The 14865-nt window shown below is 48.3% G+C and overlaps 1 protein-coding gene across 1 annotated transcript; it reads right to left on the bottom strand.

Moving 5' to 3' along the window:
* Window positions 1-736: 736 nt before the first annotated feature.
* PtA15_1A1023 (uncharacterized protein) lies at window positions 737-7894 on the bottom strand (the record flags this gene model as incomplete). The annotated part of the gene is made up of 12 exons (XM_053165085.1): window positions 737-1109; window positions 1188-3278; window positions 3355-3646; window positions 3731-3927; window positions 3999-4340; window positions 4437-4504; window positions 4574-4828; window positions 4928-5038; window positions 5117-5281; window positions 5373-5492; window positions 5573-6838; window positions 6998-7894. 12 exons carry the CDS (start codon window positions 7892-7894, stop codon window positions 737-739), a joined length of 6177 nt encoding a protein of 2058 aa, XP_053017236.1.
* Window positions 7895-14865: the final 6971 nt, after the last annotated feature.

Here is a 14865-nt window from a genome sequence, read left to right as displayed (position 1 = left end):
GACCCCGGAGGCATGGACGAAACACAAAGAACTATTGGATTAGTTCCAGGAGGCATGCTCCTGGATTCAAATCCAGGAAAATTCCCCTTTTGGGGGTTTCAATGTAGAACCTCCAGGAAATTCTTTTTGGCAGTGTTTTATTTTTCCTGGAATTCCGACCTGGGACACTTCCTGGATCAATTTTGAATCCCCCTAGTGTGAACAAGCCCAAGAGAATAAGACCAAAGTCATGAGGACCAACCAGATAATAGCTCAACAGCGCAGACTTGCTTGACATATCGAGATCAAAGCTCAAGCTTCTTATATGTCATCCCCTCCCCCTGAGGAAAACCCCTCCCCTCTCTAGATGGGGCCTGAACATGTTGCACAGAAAGCCAAAAGAACTTCAAATACACACACAAGACCACCCAAAAAAGGAGAAGAAGAACATTGTACATGTATACTATTCATTAGAAGATCATGGAGAACAAGATTGGGTTTCTTTTGTCAAGTGGTTGCAGAAATAAAGAAAATTGGGAAGGAAGGAGAGTAAATGGAGAATTAACAAGAAGGCAATATAATTGTTAAAGAAAGTTTCCACAGAAGAAAAAAAACAAGTAATCATGATATTCTTAGACCTACTATGTTGGACAATAAATGAAGAGAGTAGCAGATCCGGGAGGGGAGGGTGGGTTTTTTTTGGATACATGATTTCAAGATTCGAGTTCAAGCATACAAGCAAAAGTTAGTTATTGAATCACCCGACGCGAGATCTTTTCGAAGAAGCGGCGGGCTCGACGCCCTTGCGTTTGTTTCCAGGGGTGGATGATGATCCAGCGGTAGGGGGCAAGCCGGCGTCTTTGCGAACCTTGACCATGGCGATGTCGAAGGCCTTCTCGAGGTCCCGTCCGATCACCTCCACCGGGGTAGTCGGCGCATTGAACGTGAAGCAGTTCTTCAGCATTAGCCGCACGTCCGCCTCGAACTCGCCGATGCTGTTGTATCGGTCCGCGACCAGGTTCGCTTTGATCGTCCCCAGATCTCGCGCGTTCTGTTGGCCTCCAATCACCGCGTAGTAGGTCGGGATTTGGTATTTGACCGGGTCGACTGGCTCATTAAACAGCTCAACACTAATAACAACATCAATCATCATCAGATCCCGGCAGCCACATACATAGTTCGACACTTAGAGAGTAATAAAAGCTTACCCAGGTACTTGGTTTAATTTATTAAATAAACCCAAGAGCGATCGTTTATCGGTATAAGACATTTTAGCGGCCTTTTCCCATTCGAGGTCCCAGACTTTCTTGAGTGCCTTAGCCTCCAATCCCAACTGACTCTCAGCGCCATTGAATTGGACGCAGTTTGAGACGATCAACTCGAAGTCAGCCATCAGTTCGGAGTGGCGTTTGTAGAGGCCTTTATCGAGCTTCTTGACCATCGTCGAGAGGTCCATGGGATTCTTGATTTCGTCCAGGTAGGTCGGTGCGCCAACGGCAATCGGGTCCACTGGAATCCGAAACCAAACACCCTGCGGATGTTCCATCATCTTCCGGATGATCACTTTGGCTTTCTTTGAGTTCAGTAGATCATTGGCTACTGGGCTGGCCGCTTTGACAGGCTCGCTGAGAAAAGATGTGCTAGGAGGATGAGCCAATGTGACTGATCTGCCGGCGGCAGTGGAGGCGGATGGACTTCTTGATATATGACTAGGGGACCCGGAAGCGCCCAAGTCTGGTGTTTTGGGCAGCGCGGGTGGAGAAGATCGATGTCCTGAGCTTTGGTCTATGTATTCGGGTAAAGTTGACTTTTTAGTTTTCGACTTCTTGGTAGGTGGGGAAGACGAGGTGACTGTCTTTCCTGGCGAGTCGACTGGATTGGGCGAGAGACGTTCCAGATGAGTTTTAGTAGGAACAGTCACGCTTCGAGCCCCTTTCGATTTACTGTTCGACTTTGGGCTTTTCTCCATCTTTAATTTACTCTTGGACGAATTTGGCAAAATAGAAGGCGTGGCTGCTTCTGAGTGATCTGCAGCAACCGGCCGGGGCGCTGGCCGTTGTACTACCTTGATTTTTATAGGATTGGAAGGTGGGGGTGGATTAACCTGGGGTTTTAGTGCTGGGATGGGTACAGAGGCTGTCGGATGCTTGGTGCATTTTGAGTCGAGTTCGGGTGACGAGGGCGGTGGCGGAGCTGAGAGATTCGATGAACCAATACTGGGACCAGGTGCTGATGATGCTGTTGTAACAGTTGGCGCGGGTGGTAATGTCGGTGGTTTGGGGAATTGGACAATCAAGTTATTTCTTTTAACAGGCTGTTGAGTCGATGGCCCTGGCGCCAGAGGTGGTGGTACAGCAGTTGTCATAGTCTGAGAAGATGATGGTCGTTTCTTACACTTGGTAGGCACAGGATTGGATGGCTCTATCTCCACCGATGGCTTTTCCGGGCGACTCGAAGCGGGCGTAGGTTTCTGGGCCGCGAGTGAAAATGACTCGAATGATGGTGGGGGCGGGGGCGGTACAAATGTGGGAGGTGGTGGCGGGAGCGACTTCGGAGGGGCCATAGAAATCATGATGGGTGGCGGAGGAGGGGGAAAGGCAGATGACGATGAAGTAGGGAACGGAAGGGATGGATAGGCAGATGTCTTGGGTCGTCCGCCTTCTGGTTGAATATCGACCGGGGTCGAAGGTGGATTGGCAAGGTTCGAGGTAGTAGATGTGGGTGTAAATTTGATCTTCAGCCCGGATTTTGGGGCGGGGGGTATTGATGAATGATTGTCGGGTATAATTTCAGATATGGTTCCATTGGTAGATATCGAGGTTCGCGGTTTGAGCTTCACTTTAAGCCTACCGGGTCTTGAAGCTTCTGGACTCCTCCGTGGTGGAGCGGGAAGAGGAGGCAATCCAGGGGACTTTGGCGGTGATGACGACGGAGGAATCATCGAGCCACCAGCGGCGAAGGCAGCAAACGAAGGTGGTGGGGCAAGTGGCACAACATTATTTGGCGTCACGATTAGCTTTGTATCCGGAGGTGGTAGCCGAGCTGGGTTCACCCCGCCAAGGCCTTTGGCTTGGATAGCACTCATCGTTTTTTCAGACCGCTCCCACAGTTTGTCGAATGCGGCCTTTAACGGTTCAGCGTATTTGACCACTAGCGAAGAATCTGGTAGGTTGTAGGTTTTGCAATTCGTAAAAATCAGATTGACATCATCCTTGAATGCCTCCCGGTTAGGATATTGACCCATTTCGAGCTTGAGGCCCATGGTCTTGAAGTCCATCGGAGTAGATATTATATTGAAACTACAAAAAAGACACATCTCAGATAAATGAGACTGGCAGTATCATGTAACCCCCAAGACCAACAGAATCAGCTTACTAATTGGGGGCGCTGTCCCGAATCGGATCGACAGGTTTCCGAAACGGTTGACTCAATTGATTGCTAGCCAGTTTTTTTAATAGATTCTGGCACATCTTATGATCGGGAATCGACATGCCACTAGCCTGGAACTTTTTGGGTTTGGGCGGAGGTTTTGGTTTCCTTATCAAGGCCGCGGCTAGCTTCGACGGTACATCTGGTGCCGACGGGGCTGGGGGTGAGGAGGCCCCCGGGTCGGTATCATTTGTCAAATGATGCTGATGATCTTTCAAAATTATCTTCGGCAGGGGAGCTGATAGGCACGTAAAAGAGCGCCTTAGTGAAGTCGAAAAGAACGCGGTGGACTTAACAAACCAAGAGACAAAACAAAGCATACCTGCAGATTGTGCCGGTTCAATAGCGGGAGCTGAGGGAGCATGAATCCGAATTTTTGTAGAAACAGGCATCGGAGCTTCCGATTCGGGTCGCTTTTCTTCGGGAATCCGAACGGGCACAGATTCGTCCGAAGGTTTGAAGAGGATCTCTGATATTTTCAACAGACAAGTCTGCACGTCCGTGTCTACGGCGGGATCTCTAAAATGTGAAGACAACAAATGGGTAAGAACCCGATAACGGCACAGAGAGGGAAGGGGTGGAACACTTACAACATAACAGACATGATACATTCTCTCAGAATTAATGCACGACCAACTTCGGCTCTCAGATGCTTTGTGACGGTCTTGTGATCGAACTTGAGGCTATTGAACGGGTGACTTTCGTCGATCACTGAGAAGTTGTGGTCAGAGGGTTCCATACCGATTTCTTCCAGCAAAACTAAAATCGGTAAGCACTGGACCAAACCCATTGCCAACCGCCGGCGAAGCAGCAGAGATGGATCATCACGTAAAACTAAGAACATGTATCGAATGATAGCCTTTTCTTGAAATCCTTTGAGCAGGAGAAGACAATCAAATGCTAGGATCCGCAGTGGGAGATAATTTTCGGGCCTTGTTTTTTCAAGATGAAGTGTTGCAAGTTGTATTAGCATCATCGAAGGCAACTCTGAAGATCATCGAAAAAAAAAACACAAGATTTTCACGCACCTTGCGCACAGCAAAAAGAATATCAAATCAACCGGCAAGAAACCTGCGTACATTAGTTTTAATTTGGCCTGTAAGTCAAGAGCCGATTAGCGAAGTTAGCTGCGGATCAAGCAGAAACGGACTAAAGTTGCACTGACTTCGATGACAGCCATTGCGATCAGATTGCGATAGGAAGGTACCAGTCGGTCGGACATGAAGCATCTTTCGAGTTCGTTGATCATCAGTAGTACTCTTTTGTCGCAAGTCCTCTCCAAATCCGGAAGCGCCCCTGTTGAAAGCGCTTTGGTTCCGAAGATTTCGCCTAGTTGCTCCCTTCCACCATCGTCGGCTAGATGCATCAATGAATCGGTCATTGATCCGATTGTAGTCGCTATGTAATGGGCATCGGAATACTTTAGAAGAAATTTCAAGGAGATGTGGAAACGTTAAGGACGTCCTCCAGTAGGCCATGTACATTTATGCGCAACTTTCAGACAGGTAATGAAACTAACCGCGTTCAAGGAATTGTCGTTATAGACCAGCTGGTCAAGGAAAAACTGATGGCAGACCGAAGGCGAGTTGTTGGTCTGATCTCGCACGTGGGACAGGGCAACGACGATTGCCTGTGAGAATCAATAGGGATGTACCGATCAATCAGTACACAGCGCGACATCACTGGATATAAGTATAAAAAAACAGACCTTGCGGATGAAATAATCGGCAAAATTGTTGAATTGGTTGGGCTTGGGGATTGCTCTGATGTTCCATGGACTGTCAGGTTCGACTTGGGGAGGATAACAGTAGCGTGTTTGGAAGAGTTTGAGGAGATGGAAAAGGCCCAGAAAGCCGCACCGACTGTTTGCACACTGTAGTTTTGAAAAGTAAAAGAAAGAAAGAGCGGGGGTTCAAATATGCAGATGGATGGATAGGTTGATCGAGGAAAAGTTCCAAACAAACCGAGACGAGGGCCAAGACGGCCTCAACCCGGATTCTGAAACAGTACTCCGGGATGAGAACAACTCGGCACAAGTGACTCGAGACAATCTTTGAAGGTAGAGTTTTCAACGCTCTGACCGCCTAAGATAACCGAAAGGAATCCCGGTCAGCTTTTCGTGTTGCTGAGCCAGACAGGGGGGAGATGGGACGTGGTTTCTTACCTCCAGTTGAGCGACGACATCGCGGTCCCTCTGAAGTTGTTCTAGCCACATGAACTCTTTCATCTCAAATCTGAAGTCACAGATCCATTCGACCTCAACATCCAGACGAATCCACTCGACGTTCGATTGAGTGATAAACAGGTCCTCTTCTTCCGTCCAATCTTCCACTTTCCATCGATCGCGCTCCTCTTGTGAACGCTCCCAGGGCGGATAAGTAAACGTTTCGGTCGAGTTTTCGGCGAGATCAGCAGGGGCTTGGTTGGATGAAGCGTATCGGCGACTGGAACGCTTGAATTTCTTATTCTTGTGGTTAGAGGGCAGCTCGTAGCGCTTGAAAGGTTCCTTGATATCGAGCACATGTTCGTAAGGAATACCGTCACATTCTTGTATTCTGATCGACATTTGTCCTTCGAACCGATCGACTGGTTTCATGTTGCACTTCTCCGCCCAAGTGGTCCGATCATCTTCGTAGTACTGCTTTGATCGGTTGAGTTGCCTCAAGGTGAGCTCGTGGGTTAACTTTTTCCGATTGAAATGCGCTGTGACTTGGAAGACTGGACAACCAGAGGCATAGATCCATTGGTCAGCCCAAGATTTCAGCTCGTTTCCGTTCAATTTCCGACAGATGCGCAGGAAGCTGCTGGTCGATAGCATGTTATCGCGCATTTCGCCCGAGATCGCAGAAAGGAAGATCTTTGGGATGACCCGACTCAAGCCGAGAGATGTACCACCGCCTGATCGCCTGAGATGTCGATCGAGAATATAAAGTACGAGGCTCGCTTTGAGATTGACGAAACCTAGAACTTCAGTGTCGATCGGCAATGGCAAACCGGGTTGGCAGATCGGTGGTTTATCGACATCCGAATCGACGCATTTGATGATTTCCTTCTTGATCCGATATCGGTAGTCATTCGTACCCCAGATTGCCTTGAAATATAGGCCGGTGATGTAGAGGGAGAGGCCGTTGATGAGCCATGTGTCGGATGGAGCTTTGGGGATGATATTGATGCCGATCCATTGGCTGGCGAGAGATTGGACGAGGACTGGCTTGGTTTCGAGAACTTGGTCGATGACTTGGGCTGGGTAGAGTAAATCGGCGGGATAGAGTGTCAGGGTGGCTGAGTTGAATGTGGCGCCGATGGAATGGGTGGCAGAGGACATGTCGAGAAAGACGAGTTTGTAGGATGAGTAGGGATAAGATCCGTATTCCTGGGTGAAGAAGGACAGGGCATGAGGTAGGAAGTTGACAGCATGGAGGAGTTGAGACTGTCTGTTGGGAAGACAGAAGGCAAGCAGGTTGATTTGAGTTGAAGATTGATGTTGTTGTTGATCAGAGGAAAGGGTTTCTTGAGGATGGTGATGATGATGATGGTCGGCTGTAGTTTGATCTCGATCTTCGCTGGTTGTAGGAGTGAGGTCGTTGACGGTGAGAGGGCCGACTACCCAGGCGATGTGCTGGACGGAGGTAGGGATAGCTTGTGCGTAGTAGAACACGGTCTTTGAAGGGTCGGTAGGATGGATGATTTGTTCGATGAGTTCACCGGATGAGACGACGGTGATCGGATATGTTTTGTGGGTGGTGAGATCTGATTTGGGTACGATGAACTCGAGTTCCCAAGGGCTTCTCTCCCATAGCGAATCCACGCAGGGCACCCAGGATCTGGCCGAGATCGAGTTGGTGAAGATGTGGGGGTGCTGTCCGCCGACGACGCAGATGGCAGGGTTGAGGAGGAGGTCTTGAGGCGTGATAAGATACTCGATGGCGATGATGATCGGGTCGAATTCGAGGAGGTCTTTGTCCTTATGGGCTGTTGGTGGTTGTTGGTGTTGCTGTTGATCGGATGGTAGGAGGGCGGCAGTAGCTTGGCGGGCAGTCCGGCTGATCTTGTCCCGGTTGATCTGGATGGCTAGCTCGCCGGTCTCCTTCTCGTTGATGCGCTCGAACAGCCTCCGTTTTGCTTCGGGGAACTGCTTGACTGAGTTTGGGTCTGGGATCCTGACGCTGCTGGGCTGGTTGAGGATGAACGGGAGCGGCTCGTTTTCGGGCTGGCTGGGATGGTAGATGGCCTGGATGGTGCAGTGGGCGGAGTGGAGATGGACGGTGGCGAGGTCGGCTGAGAGGGGCAGGATGGTGATCTCGGTGATCGCCTTGATGGCGGGCTCGGCGAGGCTGATGTCGAGGATGATGCGCTGGTGCGAGACTGAGAATGCGCGGTTCTGGGGGCCGTGTGAGGACATGGCCGGCTGTCGGCCTCGGCGCTGGTCATCGGCTTCTTTCCGTTTGGGTTGCTCGCCTTTTCTGTCTGGCGATCCTCCGCCCATCCAGGGTTTTCACCAGCTCGCCTGTCACAGAACCCACACACAGACGTCTGTCACAGGGCGCAGCACTCCAAGAGACTGTCAGTACAGGATGCCCACAAGTGCATGTTCACAAAGTATTACATGATATTTATGAGACTCCTGAGCAATCAATCAGTTAACGGTTACCTCGACTGGCCGTGTCATAAGGTTTGGAAGATAACAGAAAAACTCAAGACGGCTGCCAAAAAACATCCCAATTGTTAGTATGTAGCACCATACACATTGATGGTACATTGTGTTTCTTTGGGTGTTGTTCTCATGTGAAAGATGACTCGATTGTTGCTGGGGTGCAGGCTGGTGCAGGTGCTGGCATGTTGGGGAAGCCATGAGCTTGATGTTGGGTAATAGAATGTTTTATATGCACGGTACAGAGGAGGAGCGGGACTCACACCAGGAAAAAAATATAGTCACTTGATGGCAAGTGACATGATGCAGCTTTGGTTTCTGCTCCAGAGCTGCTCCACCAGCACTTGTAGAGCTTGCAAGACTGCACCAGAGCACTCAATGTGGCACAGTCAGCTCAAGCTGATCCTAGATTTTTCCCAGGAACAGCTGATCCTCATCAAAAGCTGAGCAGTAGCAGCAGTGGGTAGTTACATTACCAATAACGGTAACGTAACAGTTTTTAAGCCATCATCGTTGCAGTTAATCGTAACGGTGGTGCGCTACGTTATTGCGCCACTGATTGTGCAGTTTTTTTCTGCTTGTTACGTTATTGGGGCCCGCTGCACGCCAGATAACAAGCCATTTTCAGCACCAAAACGGCCCTTGAGGGCTTGTTATCGCGTTATCCAAGCAATAACGTAGCGTAATGGCGTCAGAAAAAGACCCGTTATGCTAACTATATGCCACTCAAATGGCCCGTTACTCATAAAGTAACGGGGCGCGGTGGATAACACAGGTAGTTACTATACACAAATAGCACGGATAACACAACTTAACGTAACTACCCACCGCTGGCAGTAGGCATTGAATAAGCCTGGGCCAAAGCTGAGCATTGGGTGAGTCTGGGCCACAGCTGAGCATTGGCTATTCCAAGCCTGATACAAAGCCAAGTGTCAGCTGAACCAAGAATATTCCAAATCTGAGCATCAGCTTACACGGTAGGCGGGTTTTGCCGTCAAGAGGACAGAGATTTGCCGTACGCGGGACTCTGTTTGACCCACCAGAGGTTGACGTCATGGTGGCGGGGCGCACAATGTCAGCCAAATAGCCGGCAGGCACACCGGTCGGATGGCCGGTGTAATAAGCGTGCCAATGACAGCCAGCAGGTCGTCAACACAACCTGGGCCGTCTGGATGACAAAAGAATGGGTGGCATGGTGACAAGCCCCCCACATGCCATAACCTTGAACACTGACCCCCAAGGTTGGTCATAGGCAGCAGACTACTAGCACTCAGACCCAGGTGGGCCGCAAGCCCAATTGGCAGTCTTATTGATGGACAGTGATGATTATTACTTTAGAACATTTATTTTATTATGCACACTCAACAAGCAGCAAGATATCTATGTACAGAAAACTGATTAACAACTATGAACATGATATAGAGACTACTATTACAAGTTTTTTGAGCTTATTATCCACAATAACTGGGCCAATAGGCAAACAAAAAAGGGAGCAAAGCAGGGAGAAAGAGAGGAGGGAGGAGCAAGTGAGCAAGCGACAAACAATGGGGGAATGGGGGGAGGAGCAAGAAGGGAGGATGGAGGAACAATGGAGGGAAGAGCAAGGAGGAATGGAGGGAGGAGTGAGAAGCAATGGAGGGAGGAAGGGAGGAGGATGGGGGAGAGGATGAGGGGGGGACAAGAGCATACCTTGTACTCTCAAAGTCACGAAGCAGGTGACGTCACCCCTGCTGTTCAAAGTTGCCCCAAGGACTTGTGCACAGGACCGACTGCCATCTGCCCAGGAAACTGACCGAGCTGAGCAGCTCCCAAAATATTCGGTCATGATGCCGGTCTCTAGCAAAGCGGACGTGGTTTTGCCGGGGTCGGTTCTGACCTCACGTTCTGGCCGTCAGAGATGCGGCAGCGCGTCTTCTGCAGCGCCCTGATCAGGCAATAGGTCTGCATCTGGCCTTCAAGAGCACATAGGCCACATTTTGATTACCTGAGTGGCCTTAAAGCTACAAGGAATGTAAAGTCATGGAATCATGATTCCAGGATTGATCTTACATCAGTACATGAAAGTTTCAATTGCTGCTCATAGGTAAATGAATATGTATATTTTTGAATCAATAAATGAGATATATTTGGTATACAGGCCACACATAAAATGTGTACAGGAGTGGGAAAAATGCTCTGCTTGCTGGAACAATTGTGGCATGGTTTTTGCAAGAATGTCTAGCAGCTCTAAAAAGGGTTTGATGGATGCTGGATGGCTGGCTGCCTGCGCAAGAAGTTACGCTTTAAGGCCATGCCACTCAAGAGCCTTCCCGGTGTGGCAATCTAAAAAGGTGACACAATCAGGAAAAATAAACATTTCTTTAAATGCTAGTCATCAGGAATCACAGACTTGGCGCAAGGACAGGACTCCACAGGACTAGAGCTTACACCTGCAGGCTACATATACACCCAACCTCCTATTACAGCCTCACGCTTACACCACCGGTGCGATCAGACGGATTCTTAACATTGCCCTGACATTGGTGTCGCCAAGACGTCAGTGCGACACCCTACGACATCAGGGCAATGTTAGGAGAAGGTTGGCATTGGCTTGATGCCCGGGTTGATGTCGGTCAAACTTGATCGTCGCCGTGCTGTCCCAAGAAAAATGTCACCAGGATGTTACTTTGCTGTGACATCCTGGTAGTATCTGAGCGGCAATCCCCGCGACGCCCGCACTGCACGGGCGTTTAGTATGCTGGTGCGCTCGTGCAAAGAGAAACTTATTAAATATAGGTGTTGCTGCAAAGCCTTCACCAACATGCACTGTAGTCAATGCAGGGATGTGGCCCGCTGTGCCCAGCTGCGCGCTGGCGCACCGCAGCTCCACGGTGTGTGTTCAATTCCTGCCTGAAGCAGGGCTTCCCTTGGGGGTGCCCAAGTGCTTTTTGCGGGGGTGGGTATCTTCCCGCGGTATCACCCCAACGCCTCCAGCACAGTGAGGTGTTGTCTGTGCCTGACACCCGCCTGACATAATGTCGTGGAGACCCAACTAGGACGTAAATTCTTGCAGGGGCTGACGATATCGCCCCAATATTGACAAGGCATCGGGCCAATATCCAGCTGCACCGGTGGTGTACATACACAACCCAGCTGCAGGACAGCTACACATACTCATTTACACTACATAGACTGCAAGAAAAACTCTAGAAACTGCTTGCAGTTGAGATACAAGAGCTCAATGAAAGCTGTGCCTCATGCAAGAATCAAGCCCTGGTTGATTCCATTCACATTGTCTAATTTATGCAAGAGTGAGTCTAAGGTACAAAAACTAAGTACAGGAGTTGATACCTGTGCAAATTCCCCTTTCATGTGCACATACCCCTTTCATGTGCACATACCCCTTTCATGTGCACATACCCCTTTCATGTGCATATATCCCTTTTGTATGCATCCACCCCTTTCATAATGTGTAAATAGCCCTTTATGTGCACATACCCCTTTCATGTGCAGATACCCCTTACTGCACATCCCCCTTTCATGCATAAATACCCCTTTCATGCATACATACCCCTTTCATCATGTGTACATGTCCCTTTTATGTGTTAATACACCTCCTCACATTCCCCTTTCATGCATACATATTTCTTTAATCTGCACATATCCCTTTCATGTGTACATACCCTTTTTATGTTATTCTGGCTGGATTAAATGGTACATGGAGTGTTTAATAAAAGAAAATAAAAGGGTGCTCAGGGGGATGCTCATTTTCCTCAGCCTAATGCCTGAGCACTGCAGCATGTTCAACATTGAGATGCTGAACAAGGTACACACTCAAGGTGCACCAGCACGGAATTTGGGTGCTTGACTCCAGCTTCAGCTCAAGCTTGATTGAAGCTTGCTGCATCTCAACTACAAGCAGTTTCTAGAGTTTTTCTTGCAGTGATAGTATATACATCCAAGTTTATTAAAGACACAGTTTTTCCAAAATCAAAAAAAAAATAAGATCAAGGGTTCCCCCTTACAATTATAAAAAATGAGAAAAAAAACATCATGGGTTTCCCCATCAACAAAATTCCAAAAAAAAAAACAGGTGAGGTTTTCACACTCCAAAAAAAAGGGGAATTTTACATAAGAAAAATCGGATTTTATTGACAAGTAAATCTCTACCAGCCTTCCAACATTGGCAAAGCCGTGCCCCCAGGCTCAATACCCAGCCCACGTCAAGCACATGGGTCAAAATTGATGGACATGAAGGCCCCTGGCCCGCAGCTAAGGCTGCAGACCCAAGGGGGGGGCCCACTCTTCAGCCCCTCAGACTGCGCATGTGCAACAGCAGAGGGGGGCGAGGACAAACCATGCACTGGAAGTGCAGCGGCAGAGGACGCCCCGGGGGTATTGACGTTGATCAAGCGCTTCCTTTTATACACCATGGTGTTCCATGTCTCACTTCTGCAGCCGCGTTTCCACCCTTGGCATTTGCGATAAGACCCTTGGATCAAAATATGGACTGGTTCTTCTCATTGTCAGCACCATGAGGACGACCATCGCCATGAACAACTCAGCTCGGTACCACTCCGACTCCTAATTTTGGGGAAATTAGGGGAAAAAAGTTAGAGAGAATAGTAAGGCATGCTGCAACAAGAATGTTTTTTTTTGAAACCATTGTCAAGGATTTTTTGGGTGAATGGGTTGTTCACCAACTTCACATAGAACCAACTCTGAAACCATTACGCTAGATGTAATTTAACGCTGTTACATTGTAGCGTAATTGCACACCAATACAAAAAATGCCAGAATGTACGTACATCATTTCTGGGCCACTGTGTACCAATGCAGATGATTGGCGATAAAATTGGGGTTGCCAATACAATTACTGTAGCGCATTGAGAAACCAATGCGCTCCACTACAGTATTTTTGTATTTTTGCTCTTTATCAGCTCATTTTACATTGTTCACTTAATACTTCATTTCACGCCAATACATAAAAATGTAACGGCAATACAAAAAAAATATTTTACAGCCGTTACGTAATACATGGAGCGTAATGGTTTCAGCATTGATAGAACTCAGCGACTGTAGGCAAAATCACCACCAACTTGACCCAATTTATTTGATCAAATAAAAAAGCATTGGCAATGGCTAAGGTATACATTCCTCTTCAATGTGAGGTTCTTGCCTCCAGAAATTTTCTTCCCTGTTAAAAAAATGTAAAAAAATCAGTTGCTTTGATGGTAGTGACATGGAGAGTGGAAAAAGTGATCTTCTTCAAACATTGCGACTTGGAAAAAAACTTCAGGGACTGCCTTGTTACTGAGGCAGTTGATACTATCACTAATATTTTTTTGGGTGAGTTTTTTGGCATAAAGCCCTGTGAAAAAAACTCAAGAAACTGCTGCCAGTTGACACACCTTTGTAATATTGCATGTCAACTGGCAGCAGTTTCTTGAGTTTTTTTTTTCACATTGAAGGTTAATAGCTCTTTGACTAATGCTGTTAGAATACTTGGTGGCCTTAAAAAGGTACATTCTCATGCCCAGGTTCACTGGAGAACCCATGCCATAGTTATAGATCCATGGAGAGCTGAGGTAGACCAGGTTTATACCGCCCCATGAGTTCCACATGTTCATTACTAATTCTAGCCATTTGGCATCAACATCTTCATTCTTTGGCACGGGAAACGGCGACAAGGACAAAGAGGAGGGTGATCAGGTTGGCTAAGGAGACCATCTTGGCTTTCTACGGTTTTGGCTGGGTATGGTACTGTGGAAATCTGGGCTTGATTGTTTAGGCTGGAGTAGGGATGGCACTTTGTACCTGGGTACCCGCCGCGGGTGCGGGTACTACCCTAAAATTCCACTCAAATCGGATACCCGCACCCGCACCCGCACCCTCTAAAGCAGGTCAAAGCAGGTACCCGGGTACCCGAAGGCAGGTACCCGGGTGCATGTAGCGGGTACCCGTGGGTGTCCACACAAAGTTTGATCCCCGGACCTGGCTCCGCTAGATCATGATACCCGCCGCCTGGTCTGTGCCGGACATCAAGGGGAATTGAGGGAGGGGACGAATCATCCCATGCTAGGCGCGAATGGCGGGTACCCGCGTGGGTACCCGCCCTTTTTTTTCTGCAAAAGCAGACACCCGCACCCGCACCCGGCACCCGCCAACGGGTACTAGGACACGACCACGGGTACCCGCAAACGGGTACCAGAGGCCATCCCTAGGCTGGAGTGGTGTTGCGGTGGATGGATGTGTTGGATTACAATGGGAGACACTGTGGTTGCTGACAAGCCCACTTTTATGCCTTCAATTGGTGCAGCTTTGGGCAAATTGTGAAGCTTTCATCCAGGTTGTTGCTTGCTGGTAGATTTGAGTATTTCCCCAAGTAGGGACAAGGCTTGAACTGTTGAGCGGGTATTTTCTACATCCAGGTGTGAGTTGAATGGCAGGTCAGCCAGTGGATGATCTCACAAGATTTTGAGAGTTGGGATTTGAGTGCGCTTCATCTGCACATTAAATGACCAAGACATTCTCCTTGTTTCTTCCACTAACAGAAGCCCATTTAGTTACAATGTTTGCCATCAAATACATATTTATGTGTGATGTCTCTTACCCACAAAAGCGGCCAGGCAAGATTTAAAAAAAGTGGGAACCAAGGTCACTAGTCCAAGACTGCACATATTATGCTGAATTACATTAGCTCTGCTAAAAATTAAATGTAGCTGATATTTTTCAAGCTTTCAGGCTGTTAGCTTTAGCTGTAATATCAAACCGCTAAGCTCCACTAACAGTAAATTACACATAAATTACAGCTAACTAGCTGACCG

This window comes from Puccinia triticina, chromosome 1A (genome assembly GCF_026914185.1).
Source record: "Puccinia triticina chromosome 1A, complete sequence".
In the NCBI taxonomy this organism is placed as follows: Eukaryota; Fungi; Basidiomycota; class Pucciniomycetes; order Pucciniales; family Pucciniaceae; genus Puccinia; species Puccinia triticina.
This window is presented reverse-complemented; position numbering and strand designations above follow the sequence as displayed.